Consider the following 24,070-nt stretch of genomic DNA (forward strand, 5'->3'; position numbering starts at 1 on the left):
AGGCTGCTCCCTGCTCTTGTGTGGCATTGCTGTCCTCGCTGAGGAGAACATTTGAAGGAAAGAGAAAAGATGAGACAAACCTGAAAAACAAAGGATATAGGAAGAAGTGGAAGGTAGAGTAAAAAGCTGTGTAGCTGTGTTAGGTTCTTGCTGGTTCAGTGATGTAGCAGACCTCACAGTAATTGACACAAATTATTGCAGAACCTGTGTCACCAAATGTTTGGCTTTCAAAAGGTGTCTAAATTTGCAGACAAAAATCTGCAGTGGAGTAAGCAAGAATTTAGTGAGCTAATCATGCCTCTGTTCTGATAGACCACTTCATACTTCCTGAGTTTGTATCTTTTTTGGTTTTTTTAATGGAGCTCATTTTAGTGTATGTTCTCATTTGAGTTGCTATTCTTTGTAAATGCAGTAGTCACCTGTGGCAGTGCAGAAGCTGTGGGTCTATACTTACAAAATCAGCTGTGGAAGTTTTGAAAATCTGAGTCCTTATTGCAACAGGACCCTTAAGGATTTTTTTTGTACAACTTAGAGTTCCGTTTTGAAAGTCACGGGATTTTGTGAGTACTTGGAGTTTGCCTGAACTTGTAAAAGGCAAAAGCTCTGTTTGGAAGGTTCTTGGACCACAGCTCTTTGAAGTCTGACAAAGTGCCCAGGGAATATCAATATCTTTGCGTGTTTACTGTGCTTCTCTAGGCCTCTGCTGTAGGCCACTGTCAGAGGCAAGATATGTAGTAATTTAAGTTAACCATGCAACTGCTTTTAGCTTCTTCGGGAAAGACTTGGAAACATTGCCAACAGCAAAACCACTTTAATCTGTTTCTGTATATTCCTAGCTTTTTTGGGTTGTTGGTGTCAGGTAATTTTTTACATGGCTTGACAAGGAGATAAAGTTTGAGTGATTTATTGAGGGAGGTGTTCAGAGCATAACTCCTCAAAATCTGGAGTTTTGAATTTCAGTCTTGAAACTGCTCTGAGTGAAACGCAGTTCCTCTTGCAATCTTTATTTTCTCACAATCCTATTATTTTTTTTTAACTTGGAATGCTGGGAAATAATTTAAACTGCAACCCACAGGGAGCAGTAGAAGGCGCTTAGGTTGCTTTTCATGGCAAAAAGGAGGCTAAGGAGTGATCTAATAGCAGCCTGTGTTAGCCAAACTGGACAACAGGAGGCCAAATCCATTGGGTACTGCCTGATAAACTCAGATTTGACACTAGTGGAGAAGTTCTGCATGGAAGGAGCTGCTCAGAAAAGGGCAATCTCTACCCTTAGAAGTCTTCGAAACTCACTCAGTTACAGCTGACCGAGCATGGCGCTGACTGTTGGTCACACTTGGGGCATGGGGTGGGAGGAGGTGTTCTCCATAGGTCACTGCCGAACACTGGACTGGAGCTGTGTTTCACAGAGGTCACCACCTGTAGGCCATAGGGCTGCTGTGAGACCCATGGCACATTGGCACAGTGCTGCAACGTGCTAAAGCTTTTTACTTGAGAAGTAATAAATGATTGCATGAGGTCCGAATTTATGGGACTGACACTCAGTCCCTTCTACAGGCAGTTATTATCAACCTGGTATAATGGGAATAGCCCCCATGAAACTCTGGGAAATGTGGGAGACCAGTTTTAGCAAAGGAGAGACAAGTGAACTGGGAGAAGGGTGAATGGGCCAAAATTAATCAGACTGTAGAGCACAGTGTCTGATTATCACTCGTCAGAGCTACCTTAGTTCCCCCAAAAGCACTGGGGGTTTTTTTGGCTATGATGATCTCAAAGGTCTTTTCCAACCTAGTTAATTTTAGGATACTATGATTCTGTAACATGGAAGTTATCAGACAGGACCAAATGATACTTAATGGAACTTAGAAATGATCCCTGAAGTTTGTATGGCCACACCCCACTTGGCTTGTGTGATTGTGATCATATATACAAAAATACCTTTTCCACTTGACAAAGTACTGTAAGAACTGTGTATTTCAGCTGTCTGAGTGCAGTTGTGAGGTATTCTTCCTGTATATACTAGCTTGCTCAAAATGCTGCATTTGGACATCTGTGTGTGGGATCAAGGATATTTGAGGTTGGAAGAGGCTTCATGAGGTCATCTTGCAGCAAGGTCAGTTGAGGTCAGAGCAGGTTTTTCAGGGCTTTATCAAATCTGGTCTTGAAAACTCCAAATAGGATCATAAGTTGCATCCCCAAAATTACTTGAAAGACTTTCTGTGGCTTAATGTAGGTAAAATAAGATGAAATGGTATTCTGTGTACCCTTAGGAAGAGGAAAGGTGGGAGATAGACTATCTAAGACTGCAGTTATATGTTAAATGACACCTTGTAACTTAACTTGTTCTATTGCTTGTAGTATAACCTGGAAACAGAAAAGGATCCTGTAGTTATTGTTATTTCCACTACTGGGACAGGAGACCCACCAGACACTGCTCGCAAGTTTGTAAAGAAAATTCAAGACAAGACCTTGCCTCCTGACCATTTCTCACATCTCCAGTATGGATTGCTAGGTGACTTAGTATTTTCTATATTATTGCAGAACTTGCATGTCAGTGAATAATCTTTATGTTTTTATTTCTGAATGAGTGGTTTGGGCTTTTTTAAGTGCTTATGAAACATTTATTTTTATAAGCAGCAGTTTTTGTAGTGTCTTCTATGAGCAATAAAGGAAAAACATCACAAAAATTATCGAAATGTAAGCTACCAATGTAATTTTTTATAGCTTAATTTTCTTTGCATAAAAACCATATGATATAAGCTATATATAACTGAAGTTTAAATTTCATGTCAGGTGTCTACAGAGATTTGTAAACTAGATTGATTTACTTGACTGTGTGAGTCATTGGGCATTTTTCTCTACAGAGGGAAAGGCGGCATAAAATGTTCTTAAAAGTAAAAACCTTTAATCTTCCCATCCCGTTAAATTTGCAATAATACTTTAGTTTTGAATGTTGTACTCATCAAGAGAATGAATATATCTTCAGCTTAAAGATGGATCAGCAAAATACAGATTTGGAAAAATACATGATATATCGTGAGCTGGTGGTAAGGATAGTTTGTTGAGTTTTCAAATTTCATTTATAAACAAATTCCAGAAATGTCTTTTTGAACCTAGGTTGTTTTTACCTGACAAGTTTAAGTTGATAGATGAGAATGAGGAAACTTCTAAGTTTCTGATAAGGATGGGACCTATTAGAAGGAAATTTCTACTGGATATATACTGTTGAAGTCCAAACTATGTGCATCCTAATCATGTAGCATTTTGACAAGCTGTTATGCCATTGCCTGGTTACACATTATAGTTTGTGAATTGGTCAGGTTTTTCATAGCTGCTTATGGGTATGTGTAAAGGTAAGTGTTGTATTAACCCTGAATTTTATTATGGCAGGAATTATTATGGGGTCTAAATTACAATGTGATTCAAGTTTAACAAGTTATCAGTCTTAACATACCTTCATGGTATCCATCTAAACTGGTGCAATGAAATGTTTGCTGCAAGTACTGTACTTGAGAGAAAACAGAAGTCCTCTTAAAAGGGAGGAAAAATAAAGGCTGTTATAAGGAGAGAGGAATGCTCCATTATTAGGTGGCATCATGATTTAACTGCAGCCCGAAACCAAGCCCCACCCAGCTGCTCTCTCACTCCCCCAACCCCTCCCTGGTGGAATGGAGGAAAGAGTAGGAAGGGTGAAAGTGATTGCACTTGAGATAATGATAGTTTAATAGGGAAGGCAAAAGCCATGAACACAATTAAATCAAATCAAGGAATTCATTCACCCTTCCCCTTGGGCAGGCAGATGTTTCAGCCATCTCCAACAAAGCAGAGCTCCATCTCACATAGCAGTGATTTGGGAAAATAAATGCCATCGCTGCATATATCCTCCCCTTACGTATTCTTTCCCCAGCTTTATGTGCTGAGCATGATGCCATGTTTCATGGGATGTCCCTTTGGTCATTCTGTTAGGATCATCTGTCCCAGCTGTGTCCATTTTGTGCACCCCCACCCTCCTTGCAGGAGAGGAGAGGCAAGGCCTTGGTTCAGTGTAAGTTCTGCTTAGCAATAACTACAACATCCCTGAGTTATCAACACGGTTTCCAGCACAAACCCACAATACAGCCCCATACTAGCTATGATGAGGAAAACTAACTTTTTTCCAGCCATAACCAGCACAAGTGGAAATAATAAAGACCTAGTGGTTTGAAATTGTATACAAGAAAGGGTCAGGCTGTGAAAAATTATGATAGCAATAGTGAACCCGTGGTGTGGATTACTTAGAGAATTTGTGAAGATGGACCTAAAACCGGTGGTCTTCAGGGTTGTTGGACAAGGATCTCTAAAGGATGATTGGTCATTTTTGTGGGGTGGATCAGTGATTTGGTTGACCTCCTAAAGTCTTGGATCTTCCATGCCCTCCTGAGAGCATTGACTGTTCAGCTGGTAACAAAGAGCATCTTCATCTAAAACAGCTTCACGACAGTTAAGGAGCAGAAAGCCCAGTGCAGGTGAAACAGGATCTACAAAGAAATTTTTCATGCAGAGGAGGTTGCTGGACTATATTCCCTCATGCAGATTTTTCAGCTTTCTTGTTTAAAATTACTGCTATGTTTGATCCTTCTTTTTTTTTCCCCAAAGTTTCTTATTTTTTTTAATTTCTTTTAGTACTCTCTCATGTCTCTCTTTAACATTATTAACAACTTAATCCTGAAAGATAATTTCTTTTGGTAATTCACACATAGTTTATCAGTTTTAATTTTTAAATTATTTTAGTTCCTTACATTTTTCCAGTTAGAGGAACTTTCTATTTTTTAGAAGCCTCAAACTAAAGCAGTATTCTTCTGAAATGTGAAATATTGAAAGCAGTGTTTTCAGAGCCACTTTTTCAGCCCTTTTTGGGGACAAACACAATTTTGTTTGAAATTCATATACATATATATATATTTCAATGTAGCATCTGAATATGCAAGTTGCATATGCATATTACATATGCAAGTGTTTAAGTGTATATATATATATAATTATCATAGAATCATGTAAGGCCTTTGTTGGACAGGGCCTTTAAGATCATGAAGCTCCAACCCCCTGCTCTGGGCAGAGACACCTTGCACTGGACCAGGTTGCGCAAAGTCCCATCCAGAGTGACCTTGAACACTTCCAGGGATGGGGCATCCACAGCATCTTTGGGAAACCTGTGCCAGTGCCTCACCACACTCAGAGTGAAGAATTTCTTACTAACATCCAGTGTAAACCTATTCTCAGTTTGAAGTCATTCCTCCTTGTCCTGTCACCACATGTCCTTGTAAAAATCCCCTGTGTCTTTCTTGTAGGCTCCCTTCAGGTACTGAAAGGCCACAATTAGGTCACTCCAAAGCCTTCTCTTTTCAAGGCTGAACAAACCAGATTACTTCAGCCTTTACTCCTAGGAGAAGGGCTCTATATCCCTCTAATCATCTTGGTGCCCCGCTGTGGACTGGCTCGAAAATATCCAATTCTTCTGTGTTGCCTGCAAGAAAAGTCTGGCCTGACCTTTGTGTAGCCTGGGAGGCTGCCTGAATGACATGATTCTTCTTTCTTGAATTTGCTAGGTCTGGGAGATTCAGAGTACATGTTCTTTTGCAATGGAGGAAAGACAGTAGACCGACGACTTCAAGAACTTGGTGCCCAGCACTTCTATGACACAGGATTAGCAGATGACTGTGTAGGGTAAGAGCAGAATGAGTTTGGATTTTATTTCTTCATGATACAATACTTGTGTAAGCATTTGGCTAAATGTTCTGAAACGTTTGAAGTCCATTGAAGCTGGATACTCAGCACCTCATAGAAATGAGTTCTGCCTGAGCACAGTATGTCTTTTCAGTCTCGATTGCCATTAAGTAAAACTCCTTTTTTAAAGAGTGAGGAAACATCTGTAATGCCTGGAAAAATAGTATTTAGCTGTTTTAGAAATTAAATAAGTCAGAGTAAGTAGAGGGGTTTGAAAATGTAGTTTTTCTTTTTTTTTTTTCTTTTTTATCTGTTGGGGATGAGCAGAGGATCACTTTAGAGTAATTATGTAAGAAGATTTCTCTCTTTGCTGTAGAGGAATTATGTAAGAAAACAGCTCCCTGTTCTGCTGTTCTTTCTGGCCGGTAGGCTGCAGTCTTGGCTTAGTAATTTTGAACTGCTGATTATATTGGTTCTGTGCATGGTGATGCAAGGCAATTGAACACAAACATTGTCATAACCATAAAACTTATCTCTTGTGTTCTGAAATAATAAAAATGGGCCATTAGTGTAAGCTACTGATGTTGCTGTTGCACAATGAAGAGTTGCGTATTCTGCTGCCATTCCTTAAAGTTTCTGTCATAAAGTTCAGCATATGAAAATAAAAATGAGAAACTGAAAGAAGAGCAGGGCTGTTACACATTTTAGACTTTGTAAATTTACATAGTGATAACAACTAAATAATTTTTTTTTGACAAAGAAGTAATTTTGGTAACAGCTGCAGATATATATTAAAAATGGAAAGTGAGTAGTTTTTTGCTTTTGTGGTCTTTCGTTACTTGTAAATTAACAGTCCAGGAAGTTGCAATAGTTCATCCATGCATTTCTTCTTTTCTTCCCCCCCATTCCCAGTTTGGAATTAGTGGTTGATCCTTGGATTAATGGACTTTGGCTTGCCCTCAAGGAAGCATTACAGTTGCAGAAAGAGAAAGAAGGCATGAACAGTGCTGTCGATGCTGTTTCCAGCTCTATCTCTACAGCTCCACATGCTGTGCATGAACTACAGCTAAGCTCTGAAGTACAGAATTTGAAGCTAGAAGATGAGGAAGCAAGGGCTTCCGATATTCTGTCACAGAAACTGGATGACATCCATCTTGTGGCTCCAGCTAGAGACACTGAACCTTCACTTGTTCATTCTGTCCCTCCTGTCTCTCAGTCTCCTCTTAATATTCCTGCCCTGCCACCAGAATATATCGAGGTGGAGTTTCAGGACACCCAGGGTGAGGTAAGGTCTTCCCTTTGAGTGATGGAAGCCTCTAGCTCTTGTAGGAGTAGAAGTGTATACTCCTACTAAAGGCTCAAAAGAGCAAGTGAATCTTTACATAACAGAGATATGTCCCCAAATGCAGGAGGCTTTTGAATTTTAAGTAAAAAATCCATTTATGTTGAATGTAGGTGCCACCATATGAGTTATGGACACTTATGTCAAGATATAATTCAGCTAAATAGTAAGTTGGTATTGCAATGTCAGGAAGGAACAAATTCAAATCCTCTGTGGCTTATAACAGTGAAAACATCTTGCTGTACTGAGAGGTACAGTAAAGTTTCTGTTCAAATTTTTAGTACTTTCAGAATGCGCTAAGAGGCTGTAAAATTGCTCAAAATCTTGCTGCTTAGTTAATAACGGAGAAACTTGTCATTGTGCAAACATGATCATTATTTTACTGTGGAAATGGATGATGAAGTGTAGATCAAAAGCTGGTCTGCTTTTCATGTTGGAGCCATGTTGAACAAAGACCTCCTGTACTAAGAGAAGAGTTAGCATGAGCTGGAAATGATCTCCAGTTGGCAAGAGTGACTCAAACTTTTCTGGTTGCCTGCAGAGGGCAGATGTTTCAGTTATCCTTGCAAGGAAGCAGTGAAGTCTGTCTGCTCTTTAAATGACAGGGAGCCAGGAGCTGAGTGCGGTAACACAGCCAGCATTGCTACCTACTACCCAAGCAATGCAAGCCAGGAGATGGCAGCCAGGATCAGCCAAGAGTGCAGATCATCAGACAGGTTTGTCAGAATCTTGGCCCAAGCCAAGAAACTGGTCTCAAGATCCAGGCCTGGATCTACAGAATATATGTGCAGATCCTGTTGATCTGTGATTGATCTGCCAACCAGTACTGATGTGATGTAGCTGAGGCCAGTACTGAAGAACCAGTCTGAGCTGAGGTGGGGTTTCTGGGCCCAGTCCTCTAATGTGGCTCCTCATGATCATGAAAGCCCTTTAGTATCCTCTGGACTGACTCTCTCTCTGTTGAGACTGTTAATGGAAATCACTTAGCCTAGCTAATACAGTTATGGAAGGGTGTATGGATTTAAACACAGGATAATTTTGCTTTTCTTTTAAACCTCGCATTGTTGGTTTTGCTGGGGTTGTTAAATTCAATAATCCAAATTAAATTCTTGGAGGTTTATGATTTAGAGGTACTCTTCTACTAAAGACTAATAGTTGTGTTGAATGTGCTGCTACAGTCCTTCAAAGAGCCCATTTTCTTAAAGTCAGCATATACTTAGACTGATCCATGAAATAGTTCGTCAGGTTCTAATACTGATGCCTTAACTTTTCTGTATGTAAAAAAAAAAAAAAGTTGATTTTGCTTTTGAACAGCAAATGGAAAAAGATGAATCTGCTAATCTGGAACTCAGAGACAGATTGAAAATTATAGTCCAGATTTCAGGTATAAAACAGGGTGGTTTTCTTGAGCCCTGGAAAGTATGAAATGTGTGTTTGTGTTTTTTTCCTTTGGAACTATTTTTGACATAGTTGGCTAGACCTTGTCAACAAGTGGGTTCTGTGTAGGATCATGTTTGGTTTTGCAGGTATCACATAATTCATGTCCTTTTTTGGTATCTCACATTGCAACAGCAGCTATGGGTATTTTTTGCCGAGCACAGCTGAAGTTGGTGAGTTTTGAAATGCATCAAGTTGAGGTTTCAATATTTCCAAACAGAGACTCCCTGCCATTTAAAGAAGGCCTGGTACATGATATCTCCAGTTATTTAAATGATCTTGTCATGGGCTGTTGAGTCTCAGGGTTGAATTAACAAGCTGCTGCATACTAATAGCAGAGCAGCAAAAGTCTAAAGCATTTGTGGGAAGTGTAAGATAAGATAATTTAGCTTAAATCTTGATTTCATTATACCTTGAATTTGACTTGGAGGGAATACAAATGTAGACAATTACAACAGTCCAGCTGATGCACAATGACTTGATATGGCCCAAGCCATTAATCACCATGTCAAAATCTTCAGAGAACAAAGAAACTTCCAGCTGTTGGTCTCAAGTGATTCTCTTGTCTCCTATTTTAAATAGGAAGTCTTCAGATTGACAAATACTGTCCTATTTGTAGGATGATTCCTTTACATTTGACAGAGTACTGTTATAGGCATTTAGTATCCCTCCTACCTCTTTTTATTTTTGTCTGCATTGATTTCAAATGAAATTTGCTGACTATAGTGATGGAGAAGTGAGGGCTGTAGTCTGATCTTCAAGTGACAGCCTTTTACATATGTGATCTGGAATTATTCTTGGTGCCCATTTGTCATACTTGTCATTTTTACCTGTGTAGAAATGTTGTGTTATAAAATGATGCTGTCCTGTAGAGTGCGTTTTGCTCATTAGCTCTAGTTTTAAACTCCTTTTATAAGTTGCCTGTAATAGTAGACCCCAAATGGACCCCAAAACTTTAAACTGTAAACCTGCAGTGATGTAACTTTTGTTCTTACTTCCTGTGTCCATTCTATATACCTAATAATCCTTTAATTAAGCAGGAGTTTTCTGGGGTTTTACATAAATGCCATTCTCTAATTGGCTATTTTCAAAGTAGTTCTTGAAAAATGAAACAGCTCGCTGCATTTGATAATAATGTAGGCCCATTAGACTATTCAAGCCTACTTCATTTTTTAATTGAATATATGCCTGCTATTACTTAGATATGATTTTTTAAAAAGAGCAAAACACTCTATTGAAGATTCATGTTTTAGCTTATTGTTCTGGGTTGTTTTCTGAGATTGTTTCAAAAACAACCTGTATCTACACCAGTTCCTGTAAGTCATAGTAAGATGTCATAAAGCTGATTTGCGTTTTTAGTGTAAGTTTTTGTGTCATCTTTTCCAGAATCCACATCTGTCTTCACTTATCTCAGAGGGAACAACCTTTGAAGTGCCAGTTACAAAAGCAGTGCAGCTCACTAGGGAAGATGCGATAAAAACTGCATTGCTCTTAGAGCTTGATATTGCTGTAAGTTGGTGATTGTTTTTTCTTTAGTGGGTTAAAATAAAGGGTGAGAAACATGTGTGTTATGTATAATTACTGAGGGAAAAAATTACTTATTTGACTTTAAAAAGAAAAAATAATTCTCTATACAAAAGGATGTCATCTTAGGCTGATCTGTTTTGTAAATGTAAAGTTTGATTTATTCGCAGAAAAATAGGACTCCATGAAAGTCAAAACAGGAACAAAGTGTCGAGTTAATTTCTTTGTTGTTCCATGAATATCATATTGAGTGCAAGACCTTTATGAAGGGAATTTGCAGTGGAGAAAGGCAGTCAGGGAATACTGAAAATTAATAGTCTTTCTGTTTATAAGTATACAACTTGAAGACTATTCAGAAACCATAGTAAATTGTGACTGTTCATTGTGGTGGGTAATCTACACCAGTAGTAATTTCACTAATAGTATCAAGCAAAAGGAATTGTTAGCTCTTGAGCACTATTTCTGCCTTTGACATCCATTTGCTGTGCCTTGTTAACGTACTGCTCAAACTGTCAACCTCAGTGACCCTCAGTTAAAAAACTGGTTTAGTTTATTCACTGAAGATCGTATTTTGTATACTGGTTTGAAGGTGAAAGACAGGCAGAGAGTGCTCAATATTACTTTATAAGAAATCTTGAAAAGGAAAGGATGTTGCTTTTGGGTGGTTTCTCAAATTGATAGAATATTACTTTTGGCATATTGTGATTTTTTGTCAGTACCTTCTATTGGACTTTCTTAGCCTAATCTGTCTCAATGTACATGAGACATCTTTAAATCTCAGTTATAAATAGATTCTGTTAAGTTTCGAGCAACTGATTCTTTGACTGACATGGCTTATTGCATATATTTGTGTGTATATATGTATTCTGTCATCAGCACCCACTGAAAATGTAAGCATTTTCTTGCCTTTTTCACCTAACATTCTTGTCAGTCTGTGTATGCTGGTCACTCACCTGATGCATAAGGGAAACATAATGATGCAAGTATAATTCTGCATATTTCTTTAACAGGCAGAGGCTTGAACTGCACACAAGAATTTCAGGCAGCTAAGTAGAATTTAGGTCATAAGATCTGAATTTTCACTGTGCTCTTGTCTAGTTATTTTTCTTTTTTTCCTCCAAAAAAATAAAAGTGATTCTGGTGATTTGTGTCACAATTCATCAAATAGTTTAACCAGCAAATTTTCTTTTCATGATGATGTATCTCTATAAAAAGTTGCATTAATTATGAGGACTTCATTTCTATGCTCTTCTCAAACCAGAAAATGTAGAACATCAGTAAATTAATGATTTGGGCTGATTATATAACACAACCTCTTAATACGTATTTATTTTCCTTCTGTTTGGGCTGCTCAGCAGTTCTCATTAAAGTGTGTCCAAATATTTAAACCAGATAAGGAAAGAGTTTTTCTAATTAGTAAGGTTAAGCCTGGAAAGAAAACATGAGTACTTCATTTATGATGTGCTCAAAACAGCCAAGTGTTGGTACAGAGAAAATGAATATTTGACTTAATGTGAGCACAATATTAGGAAGGTTGTTGTCAGAAATGGGAATGCTTTGGTCTGTAGTAAGATTTAATAGAAATGTTTCATGTTTTAAAACAGGATACAGCCTTTGGGTACCAACCTGGAGATGCTTTCTGTATAATATGTCCCAACAATGTCAGTGAAGTGGAAGAGCTTCTTCACATTTTAGGACTTTCTGGAAAAGGAGATGACTTTGTTTGGATAAAAGTTAAGCAGGGCACTAAAAAGAAAGGTATGTCGTGGTGCAATGTCATGCACCAGTGCTCCTTTCTGTGTGCGTAGGAGTTGATGTGCATAGTTTTGAACATTTTTACCTTTAGTATGGGAACACAGTTGTCTTTCCATGCAGGCATGTTGGAAGTCATAGCTATGTGTCAGAAAAGAGGATGCATAAGAATGCTGCTGCTAGTTTTACTGTAGATGAGAGTGGATGAGCTCCTGATTGGAACTGCAGCCTGGCATTGGCATTCATCCATCTTGTTCTTACTCTGTGCTCCTTCATGTTTATGGAGATAAGGCTTTAATCACATAACCTTACAATCCCCCACTTGAAAGTAAAATCTCCTTGCACAACACTGCATGTCAATCTGTTTTACATCCTAAGAGGGTTGCACTCCTCAAGGACAAGCCTTAGTGCAGTTGCAAGGTGCCTTCTAATGGACCTGTAGGTCTGTGGATGTGTTCTCCTGAGTCTTATGATGCCATGCTTCAGAAGGAGTAGCTGCAGGTTCAGAGTGTGCCTGTGCACTGCCAGCTGGACCTGTGTGAATTACTCCATTCTTGCATTGCAGCTGGTATCTTAAATAGTGCTGCTGAGCTGTGCCTTTTATTTCCACGGGATGGTGTAGGGCTCTTTGTTGTTCTGGTTAGAGCTAAATCAGCTCTCACTGTGAGATTCCCCACATCTTTGAGGGCTGCAAAAGTTGTCCATTAAGTGTGAGATATGTGATGCCACCTTTGTATATTAATAGATGCACATTTTACTTGGTTTTTGGTTTTTTTTCTCCCGCTGAACTAGGAGCATCTCGTCCACAACACATCCCTGAAAGAAGCACTATCAAATTCATTCTAACGTGGTGTCTGGAAATCAGAGCAATTCCCAAAAAGGTGCTTATGTGTTTTTTCTTCTAAAGAGAAATTAGTAATTCTATGCTATGTGGTCACTTACAGACCTGTCCTTGTTTTGTGTGTAGTTATGGTACCTCTCGGTGAATAAGGATTGTCAGTTTGTGTGCTACTGTTTGTACTTTACTCTGAGAAATGTCACTTCTGGTAGTTTATCTGGCAGACATTCCTGCTCTGCGGTATCTTGATTCGTGACTAGTCTGGTAGTAAGTAGAAAAGTGTTAGATAACTTGGTGCCAGATAACTGGGAAGGCTGACTGAACCTAGCCCCACAGTCTTTTTAAAGTAAAGAGGCTTTTTAATCAGAGGGAGCCACATCTGTCAAGTTCTGTTGCTCAAGAGACACATGTTGCTGCATGCAAATGTACCACGGTGTCCTTTACATGAGCTGGTCGGTCAGAGTGTGGTGCTAGTAACCCTGTGTGGGCCATTCACTTAAGAGCTGGAGTCAGTGATCCTTGTGGGCCCCTTCCAACTCACAATATTGTGAAATCTCTGAAATTTTAAAGCTTTTTCTTTAACATTTCAGTAACCTAGCAGAATTCAAAGAAAGGTTTTTGCTTTTATAGTATTTGTTTTCACAACATGTATATCTTATTTTCCTTTCATTTTGTGCATGTAAAAAATTCAAAGGTTCGAACTGAAAATGCATCTGTATTTCTGATATTGTAAAAATATATTTTAAAGATAACTTTATATGAAAGATGAAGCTAAATGATTGTGTGGTCGGGTCTCTGAGGGAAATCAGTTTTTGGGAGGACCTTTTTACTCAATTTAGTGGATTTTACAGCAGAAGAGAATCTTCCTGTTGTTTCAACCTTTTCAAAACCACATTTAATGGTTTTGAAATTTTGTCTCAGCAATAAGAGTAGGCAGAGAGTACTGGCTGGGGAATAGCACTGAAACCAGTTTTTATAACCTGTCTTCTGTATTAAGTCTTCAGCCTAAAATGTGCTTTATGTAACTCCATGCTCAAAACTATTGTCTGGAGGCTCTGTGGTTGAGCACACATTATTTTCCAAGTATTGCATTGTGTAGAATGTGTCATCTGATTGCATTTGGTGTTTTCTATCACTTTTCTTTTATGCACTCTGTCTATTTCCATCTTCCTGTTTTGAAAAAAAGATTGTAACTATTTACATCTGATCTTCACTTTATCTTAAAATGCTCAATTTAACTTTCCTTTAAGAAAAATTTACACTACCAGTATGTAGGCATAAAGTATAGAATAAAACACCACAACAACATTAACATGACTCATTTAATACCATGATTTATTTATAGTCAAACCTCTTCTAAGATTTTTGTTATTCATTTCCTGGCTTCTGTAACTTTGCAAATGGTGTTTTGTCTTGAATTCTGTTATGGAGCCTCCTAACTGAAGTGTAAATTGCGGCAATAAGAACATCTTTCAAACATCTGGAATTTTGGGGGATGTGGCTTGTGGCTGTTTTTTTTTTTTTTTTGTCTCTTCCTTGCTCAGGCTAAGTAGGAATTTCTGATGTGCTGGTTTGTTGCAGGCATTAGAAGAGCAATCAAAAAAAAATTGAGAAATAAAGTGTATTATCTATTAACCTAATTCCTGTCCCCAGGCAACCCAGGTTTTTCCCAGTTTTGTGACCATTTTCCCAAATGGACAAGTTTTTTTACCCTTCACTCTTTCCTTTCTCCCCTACAGGCATTTTTGCGAGCTCTTGTAGAATGTACCAGTGATGCGGGAGAAAAACGGAGGCTTCAAGAGCTTTCCAGCAGACAAGGGGCCTCTGATTACACTTCCTTTATTAGAGATTCTAATGTTTGCCTCCTGGATTTACTTCATGCTTTTCCAAGCTGCAAGCCTTCACTTAGCCTGTTAATTGGTAAAAGACTGATTTAGATTTAATTAGATTTGGTTTCTGAAAATGTGTCAGACTAAATGTTCAGTTTCCCAAGAAGGGGGAGTAAATGTTCAGTTAACTGCTTTAGGAATATTATAGTTTCTATAGTGATCAAGCTGAAACTCTTGTTGGGGAACAAAGCTCTGTTCTACAGTTTGTAGTCTTTGGCTTTTTTTCTGCAAGCGTTTAGGTTCATACCAATGCTTTGACTATTACTCCTGTACATAAAAAGTAAGCATAAGGTGCTTGGAGGATTAGGGCCTTTATGAATTGGTTCATCAATTGCTTACAATTAAAAAAAAAAAAAAATTCAAACTCCTAGTTTCTCTGCCTGTGTGGTCTTTTCTTGCACTTTTACCTGTTAAAACAGAATGTTTTTCCCACTATATTTGTATTTATATTATGTCTAACTCACTCACTGGGTTCCTGATACAAAATACTGAAAGGATGAGACTACAATTCTAACCATGTCAAATACATCTGAAATCGCTGGCAGCTATTTTTCAAATTAAAATCCAGAGTTTCTTATTATGTTTCATAATATGAGTCAAAGAAGTGGCTTTCTGTGTTCTCGCAGTCATTTTTACCACCCTTACCCAAAATTGCTGAATGGATTTAGTGTCTTGTTCAAGTGATTTCACTGCTCTGCCTTTTAGCTCTGCCTAGCTACTATCTTATGTAGCAGAGCACTTTTAAAATATGTCAGGGTGTGCATGTATTGGCAAAAAGGGTAGTTTTGCTTTTGTACATACACACACTTCTATCTATATATGTATGTGATATATATATAGGGGGTTGCTTGTTCAAAAAATGCCCCATGAACTCCTGTGTCTTGTTTTTTCAGCTGAGATTTTAAGACTTTGCATAGGTAATCAGTGGTTTGAAACTGAGCTGGCACATCTGCTTCTAGGACATTATATATAGGAAACTTTAAATCAAGCAATCTCTTTGTGAGAGCTTTTGAGCTCATAGAGGAAAGCTGAGGAAAATTAAATTTCAAGCTTCACCTCATCTGCTAGCTACTGGCATCTCTTCTGTACACCTTACAGTCACTTTTGTTTGACCAAGAACCCCATAAATTATTTGTTATGGTCTCATTTTATAGGATCTCTAATTAATGTTCCACAAAGTCTAAAACCCATTCAAAATAGATTTCAGGTCTTAATTGCTCTTCTCTGAACCACAAACACTGAATGTTACTAGAATAAAATTACAGTTAAGTTAAAATATCTTGTAATCTGTTGTAGTGTAAACACTCATTATACAATATCTTCATTGGGGTGAATCAATTAAGTGATTACTTTTTTCTCTTCTTCAGAACATCTTCCTAAATTACAAGCCAGATCCTACTCAGTGTCAAGGTAATGAAATACTCAAATTGTATCTTCTTAGTTATTTAGGTATGAGGTTTTTCTCATATGTGTTTATGTATGTTATAATCAGAGGAAGAAAGAGAGGAGTGAAGGAGAAAACATAGTTGTGTCCCTATTGCAAAAAACAATGACTGTTTCAAAGAATATTGAGTGTGTGGCAGGGCTTTGGTTAAGCTCTCAAGAACAAGCTCATACACGCATGAATCTGGTAGGAATTTGGATTCCCTTCTGTAGACACTGGCCTCTGAGTCCAGCCTTAAGACAATTTCTCATTAAATGAAAATATTATGTAGTTAACTAAACATTGAGAATATTGATTCAACTGAAATGTTTTGGGCTGCAAACGGACTCGCTGCAAAATTGTACAGCTGTCTCTCAGGTTTTGGGTTGGATTTTTAGTATTTTTGTCTTTGCAGTTCAAACTTATATCAGCCTGGACGGCTGCGCTTTGTATTTAATGTTGTGGAGTTCCCTGCCGGTCCCTCTAGACCAGTCTCACGGAAAGGAGTATGTACAGGGTGGCTTGCTGAATTAGTTGCACCTCTACTGCATCCCAGTAAAAACTCTCTGGATACAAAAGGAGAAAGCTCTTCAGCTGGAAAGGTATGAATATTATATCTGAGGTCATTAACTGTTAAATTCCATGTCTGAAACGACTGCAGGTTTCTTTGTTCACTGCTGTGATGTAGTGCAGGTGTTTTGGCAGCATACACCTTGATTTTGCAGTTCTACCCTACTTCTATATAACATGTCCAGAACTTCATTCCTAAACACTAAAGTTTAATTTTATTTATCTGTGCATACCTAAATTGTGAAATTTCCCATTACTGAAAGGCCAGAGTTGTTTTCCAGCCCTCTCTAGTCCTAAGTGTATCTTGAAGGATGTTTTCATGGACTAAACTACCACTGTGTAATTAAATGGTTATGGCTGTTTGCATCACAAGAGAGAGGCACTTGGTCATTTCCAGGAAACAGTGGCAGGTAATCAGGGAGAAACTGTAAAACTCACACTTCTTGTCAGGTCTTTCAGAGTTTGCAAAGACCCACATATTGAATATGACACAGGGGACAGTCATCTGTGGTTTTTTCTGATGTGTATCAGTGATTGTTTGGCACAGTTGATATTGCTGGGAGTAGGTACTTTATTTTTTTCCCCTCATTTCATTTTGTGGCAGAGATTCTGTGTAATTAATCAATCTCAAAGTCACTAGCTCTGAGCTAATTATTAAAAAATTGGAATTCTGCTGTATAATTGATATGTATGATATACATATCTTTCCTCAAAAAGAACTACTGGCAGCCTAATCTGTGTTTGATTATGAAAAATGGCAACAGGAATAAAATTTGGTTGAAAGAAAACTCTGCCAATAATTCAAGGTGCCACTCAGAAAAATTGGGAAAAAACACCATACAAGTTATCTTAATTTTTTAAAACTAATGCAAAGATTAATATGTGCATCATACATCTTTCTCTGGTGTTCACATCTTTATTTAAAATATAATTAATTTGAAATTAATTTAAGATCAAACAAGCAAAAGAGGTGGCTAAAAAGAAAAAAAAAAGATTATTACAAAATGAGTCTGGATAAAGTTTAGAACTGTTTCTGTCTACTGCAAACGTAGAATTCAGCATAGATAAATGTGCAGCAATCCACGTAGATTACAGAAATAAATGTAATAACAATACAAAATAGATGAGTGTGATCTTATGCAAAAATAGATTAATTGAATACACTTTACAGTATAAATGTGTTTACCATTTACAGTCTGTTTTGAAAGAATGACCAGTTAGGAATCATTAATAGGGTAAATAGCCTCCTAACTCAAGTGTCATGTGAAGTGTATACATATAAAGTATTGCACCCCACCAGCAAGAATTATTCTATTTTTTTATGAATATGAAAGTAGGAAAATAATGCTCTTTAACATTGTTATGTCTGTAGTGAATTAAAGTACAGACAAATGAGTAGTGCTAAACTATTCATATTTACACAACAGAGTTTAAATAACTTGGCCTAGTGCCTATCTCCCTTCCTTAAACTTGAAAGTAAATTCAAATCCTTTCATAATTAATGTGCAAAATAAATTGGATATTTGCTTATTACTTTATTGGATGAAGCTCTGCTATGGCTGCTGTTGAGTCTTGAATAATCTTTTAGAATTCAAAATAGTAGTCTCTTGTTTTCTACAGATTATGTTGCCCATGTCTCAGAGGATAGGTATAGAGCTGCCATGAAAATATCACTTCCTTTCTGACACAGAAAATTAGAATTACTGTTTATCAGTGGGATTATATAAAACATTTTCCAAGATCTTTGAGATGTTACGTGCCTCCCCTCACCCATATGAACTTTTGGAAATCATATGAAACTTTTATGAAAATAAAGGAAGCTGGCGCTTTACCAGTAGGCTTCAATTCACTATAAACAAATCCTGATATTCCACAATGTAAAAAAAAGGTTGAGTTGCCTTTAAGAGCAATAAAATAGCTTTACTGCCCTTCAAATGCCAACACCAAACTTTCCGTGCATTCTGAAACAGTATTCCCCGAATTTGTGGTGCAATCAGTTTTCATATTCAGAAACTGATGCCTGTGTGGTTTATCTCACTTTTCCTCCACATGGATTAATAGGTTTGTAAATATGGTGTGGTTTGGGGGTTTTTTGGTTGTTGTTTTGTTTTTTTTTTTTTCTCCAGAGACTTCTGTGGGATTTTATTCTAACTGTCTGTGTGGCATTAAAGGTGAACTCTGAAGCTCAGGATTTGGAAGGGTGTGTGGGTACATATGCTGTATAAATATCCTGAAGGTTCTAAAAATATCATGGCGTTTTCACTGCTTAAGAATACCCTTCAATTGTATTTTATCTAATTTAATTTTAGATCTCTATTTTTCCTCGTCCAAACAATGCTTTCCACTTACCTGCAGACCCATCTGTGCCATTCATTATGGTTGGTCCTGGAACAGGAATTTCACCGTTTATTGGTTTCCTACAACATAGGTATGTACCAAGTTGTTGCCTGGAGAGCAGCCTTTTTTATGTTGAGGAGGAATACAGCCTGAGGGTTTGCGTATAAATGCAGTTAATGTTTTTTTCTTTTTTCTAATGGTGGTATGCTGATTATAAGCAGTCTTAATAATTTTAAACAAGCATTGTGTATTTATTTTTTTTTAAAAGTAGTTAAATTTACTTTTTTTTATCTGGCTGTATTTACTATTAATAGTAGATACATGAGAAATTGGAATTATAGTATAGTATAATGGTAGATACATGAGAATTGCCGAAATAGTAATAAGACATTAAATCATTTATCTGTTTGGGTTGGTGATGGAAGTCTTGCAAGAGGATGATAGTTTTTTTAAAGTGTTGATTGGCTTAAGTTTGTTATTCAAAATCCAATTCCTTGAGAAGTCATATCTATATTAAAAGACATGATGAATGTCAAGTTTTCTCCCATATTCTCTTATTTCTGTGTGGTTTACATTTTGATGTTTTAAGAAAAGGAGCTTGACACCAGAACCTTCAACTCAGCAGTAGTCTTGGTGTTTGGGGTTTGTGTGTGAGGGAAGGTGGAACTTTTATTTTTCCTCTCCAACTCCAGCAGCGAAGTTTTGCAAGGCAAAGAGATGTTTGTCTAAAAAGTGACAGCACGTCACCAAGAATATTTAAAAACTTGATCATTCTGAGGACAAGAAGAACAGGAGAAGTGAAGTATTTGGGTGGGAATGGTTCTGAGTTTTAAAGGTAACCCACACGTATTCCAACGTGACTCAATAAATTCCGGCAAGATAATGAAGTTTCTTGGGTCCTATAACAATTTTTAAAACATTTCATTTGAGAGAAGAGTGAAATTTTGACATGATGTTTTTAAGTCCATGCTTTGCTTTAACCAAATCATTATGTACTCCTTAATTTTGATTCCCAAATATATCTTTACTTCTCAGAAGTATTTTGCATTTTATTTTAAAGTATGAATGACATCTCTCTCTCACAATGTAACTAGAAAATGGCAGCTAAAAGTCCTTTAAAATAATACTTCCAGCATTATTTCAAGAAAATTAAATAATTTTTCTGATTATGTGGTAGTTAATAAATTATTATTCATAAAATCTAGCAGGTATCTGCAATTAAATGGAAAGTCTTCTAAAACTGCTTAGTTTTCCCGGGTGGTTTTACATAGCTTCCAATGAAGGATAAAAGGTAGTGAGCTCCTTATTCAACAGTCAGAATTATTTTTTGAGATGGTTGGATGTGTCAGTCTTGACTATTCCAATGTGAAACTGTGGCCAAAAAAAAGCCATTTGAACTTGATTGATCTTGAGCTGGTCTGAAAGTGAGTAGTCAAGAAAATCAAATGGGGGTTTGACTTTGATTTACCTAAATCGTTTCACATTTCTGCCAATCCAAAGGGTTTTTTAAAATACTACTTCAAGTGAAAATTAGGTTATAGATGTTTCAGATTCTGCACTTGATAAAACAGGATTGGAATTTTTTTTTTGTTTTTTTTAGGCAAAAGCTCAGAGAACAACATACAGACTGGGAATTTGGAGAAACGTGGCTGTTTTTTGGTTGTCGGCATCAGGACCGAGACTATTTGTTCAAGCAAGTTCACTATTTAACATGCACTTTGTATTCATGAGGGAATGTTCATCTCTGAGCCACTGCCAACAGGTTTTTATTACCTTTCAGAGATGAGCTCCAATGTTTTCATGAAAATGGAACCTTAACTCATCTTAAGGTTTGTTTCTCAAGAGACTCTTCAACTGCAGAAGTGGCCCCACCTAAATATGTGCAAGACATCCTTAGGCTTTGTGCTAAGGAAGTTGCCAGAATCCTGCTGAAGGAGAGAGGTTACTTCTATGTATGTGGGTGAGTAGAGTGGAAATGGACTGTTCAGAAAGAGAGTAGCAGAAGTTTGAGGCTTTAGAAAGACTTAGAGCTGTCTGAAAGAAAGGACCAATACGATACTGAAAGAGCCTTCCTGGAGGGCTAGACTGTGGTCCCTGTGTCTACTGTCTTCCAGTAGAATCTTGAAATTCTTCAAGATGTGTGTCAAGCGTTACAGCTTGTAAGCACACAGATCTACTGATTGTTTTAGTTGCTTATCATTTCCTTTCCTTTTTTTTGTTGAGTATTCAATTAAATCATAGGAGGTTTCAAGCCAATAGATTTCTCTTTAGAAAATGAGATCTATGAATAGATGTGATGAGAAACTGCTCATCTGTGAGACAATAGCAGTCTTCTGCTGTTTTCTGGGTTTGGGTGTTCCAGAATGCTGAAGTTCTGTCATAGTAATAAATTCTACAGTGGGAGGTTTTGTTTGTGGATGCTAACTTTCCTGGGGGTTCAAGATTTTTAGAAAGTTTGCTGATAAATGGACAAACAGTTTGAATATAGGGCCCAATGTTAATGTGTTCTCCTGCGGGTATAAATGTCAGCTATTTTTATTAAAAATAACACTATTAATAAAGTGAGATTTGGTAACAAGTTTTGTTGGGTTTTTTTCTTTTATATTGGAACCATGTAGTGATTTAGGAATCAAAACTCGTTCAGCAGGTCCAGTTCTTCCTTAAAGAAACCAATTCTTTTCTGGCAGCTCAACTAGGGTTGCAAGATTTTTACTTATGAATTACAGCATGCTGGAAACTAGATAGTGTTTTATTGAGAGAAACCCTAGTTAATGTTAATAATAATGCTCAGCTACAGGAAAACTCTGAGAATCATGCTGTACAATATAAAAGCTATATTTTTGTTTGGGATTTTTTAATGATTCTTTCCTGTATTGTCGTGCCTCTGAAGCTATTGATAGATGGAAAAATACACTATTATGCTTTTCCTCCTCTATTTTTTATTTTTCAGAGATAAGAAGCACATGGCTGATGATGTAAGTGATGCTGTAGTAGACATTTTAAGCATGGAAATGGAAGCTGACAAATTGGAAGCAATGAAAATCCTGGCCATGCTTCGAGAGGCAAAACGATATTTGCAGGATGTTTGGAGCTAAATGTTTAGCTTTTCCTATATCTTTGTAATGCAAAATACTTTCTTTTACACACACATGTTTTTGACTAAAAGTTACTGCCAAAAGTTCCGTCAGTAGTCGCACAAATGTTAACTTTTTTTATTGACCTTTCCAACAGGAGTATGAAACCTTTTAAATGACAACAAACCAGCCTGGCCTTTGAAATGTATGGTTTTCTAGAGATGTTTCATAATGGACTGTCTCAGTGCCTTGATTTTCTCATCTTAAGATTGGGTTGCTGTATAAACTAAAATCTTCTCCGCTTGTACAAGCATAATTGTATGTTGACATTAAATCATGTATCTTTTCCTATAATATATACATAAAGAAGCTACAGAGTAAATATGGTATACACTGATCTGTGCATCATGAAGTATATTACTGATTTGCCACAATCTACTTGAACCCTTCCTAGATACGTCCTGAGACTGCTGTATTTTTTCTTCTTGCACTATGACAGTAACTTCCCAAAGGAATGAATGTCCAGGATGTTACTGGTTACTGAAAAATTTCAACTCCAAAGTTCTCTTTAAATAATTAGCTTTTTCATCACATCATTACATCATGTCTCAAAATTTGCAACACACTGTTCTAATGCTGATTAGATCTTCCTGCATAGTTCTTTTGAAATTGTTTTCACTCCCATCTCTGAAATGTTTGTTGTTTAATTTATGAGCAAACTCACCAGTTGCATTAAATTTGGTTGATGGGACAATATTGCTTGGTAAATACTTTCTCAGATTCCTTTCCTCTCTTCTTAAGTTGAAGAGAGAAAATATGGTGGTTTGAAATTAATTGCCCTTATGTATGGCCACCCACTGCAAAATAAAGTGTCTGAAAACAAATTATTGAAGTGTCTGGTTGTCTTTCTAACAAGGGACATTTGGAGTGCACATAGGTGGAAAAGTAAAGTAAGTCATTCATGCTTCTCTTCAGAGCCCTGCTCTCTTCTCTCTGCTTTTTCTAACTTCTAAACATTCATGTTGTCTCCTTGATTCTAAATCATGCTTAGACCTTTAAAGATAAACACAAAGTATGAGTGAATATTTTAGACAAATGATCACTTATTTCTTGTGGGGAATTGTTGTTTTGTTTTGACTTACACATGATCAGAACCACATCACTTACTGCAACTTTTGTTGTTTTCTAATGATTATTACTTAATTAGTAGGTAAATTATTTTAAAAATGGGAAGATTGGGATGATCAGTTAAAAGAAAATAGTGTTTAAAGAAGAAACATTCCTGTGAAGTGCCTGGAAATATGGTTATGATGTAACATATGTGATGATTATTTAAGTAACCTTGGAAGAGATCAACTAAAATTTTGTGCAGGAGTACTTTAGCAGAGTGGTTACATCAATCTCTGTCAAGTAATCTCTAGAGAAAAAACTCCATATAGAGAGGTGGCTCACAGTAATTGCAAACTGCATTTTTTAATCCTCTAGCACATAAAGGAGAACAGAAGTGCTTTTTTTCAAAAGCATTCCAAATTTAAACTTCCATGGAAATGAACTCAATGCACGTGTCAACATTTTGCGTCAGTGAATCAACTTTACCTATTTTTGAAAACTAAAAATAAAAATCTACTCGTATTCGAATAGTAAAGAGAAATCTTTAACTACCTTCTGTTGGCTGGATTTTGTTTGGAAAAAGCATATGGTATATCATGTGTATTCTCAGCCAGGACTTAGTGTTTTCTGTTCCACTCAAAAGTGCTTGGGGGTTAAGGAAAACCAGTGATTTTCTGACTGCTATCATCAGCTTTCCCTGTATCTCTTGCAGGTATCTATTTTCGTGTCACATCCTACAATCCAGGAGTTGCAGTGACCATTTTGGTGATACTACAGGTCACTGCACAACACCCCTTGGGATATTGACAGCTGAGAGTCCTTTTCTGATTCTGTGTGTTCCTTTTGACAGGGTCAGTACACGGCTGGTATTCCGTGTATTTCTCCTCTCCTTTATCGGTCCTCCAAATCAAAACATTTGGATGGTTTAGTGGTAAATCCTTAGTAGAGCTTTATTAGAACCAGAAAAAAAAAATGGTTGCAGGTTATTATTAAGTTTATAACTGCATGGTGCAAAGTCCAAAGCCAAATAACCCCAGCAAACACCACTGTGTGTTACCTGAGGAGGAAGTCCTT

General features: G+C 37.1%; 1 protein-coding gene across 3 annotated transcripts in view; it reads left to right on the top strand.

Moving 5' to 3' along the window:
- Positions 1–22,764, top strand: part of MTRR (5-methyltetrahydrofolate-homocysteine methyltransferase reductase) — a 28,498-nt gene extending 5,734 nt beyond the window's left edge. For 2 of the 3 annotated variants that reach the window (XM_066185969.1, XM_066185978.1), the window contains exons 4-16: positions 2,356–2,509; positions 5,583–5,700; positions 6,613–6,985; positions 9,866–9,988; positions 11,608–11,761; positions 12,548–12,636; positions 14,333–14,513; positions 15,850–15,892; positions 16,321–16,507; positions 18,785–18,903; positions 20,413–20,505; positions 20,593–20,772; positions 21,763–22,764. In XM_066185969.1, the coding sequence (XP_066042066.1) occupies positions 2,356–2,509; positions 5,583–5,700; positions 6,613–6,985; positions 9,866–9,988; positions 11,608–11,761; positions 12,548–12,636; positions 14,333–14,513; positions 15,850–15,892; positions 16,321–16,507; positions 18,785–18,903; positions 20,413–20,505; positions 20,593–20,772; positions 21,763–21,907 (1,959 nt within the window). In that variant the 3' untranslated portion in view covers positions 21,908–22,764. The remainder of the gene's footprint in view (positions 1–2,355; positions 2,510–5,582; positions 5,701–6,612; positions 6,986–9,865; positions 9,989–11,607; positions 11,762–12,547; positions 12,637–14,332; positions 14,514–15,849; positions 15,893–16,320; positions 16,508–18,784; positions 18,904–20,412; positions 20,506–20,592; positions 20,773–21,762) is intronic. The other variant, XM_066185984.1, reaches the window with a different exon arrangement.
- The last annotated feature ends 1,306 nt before the right edge of the window (positions 22,765–24,070 follow it).

Source organism: Chamaea fasciata, unplaced genomic scaffold (genome assembly GCF_029207755.1).
Source record: "Chamaea fasciata isolate MVZ Bird 193981 ecotype frontalis unplaced genomic scaffold, bChaFas1.0.hap1 SCAF_1, whole genome shotgun sequence".
Classification (NCBI taxonomy): Eukaryota; Metazoa; Chordata; class Aves; order Passeriformes; family Sylviidae; genus Chamaea; species Chamaea fasciata.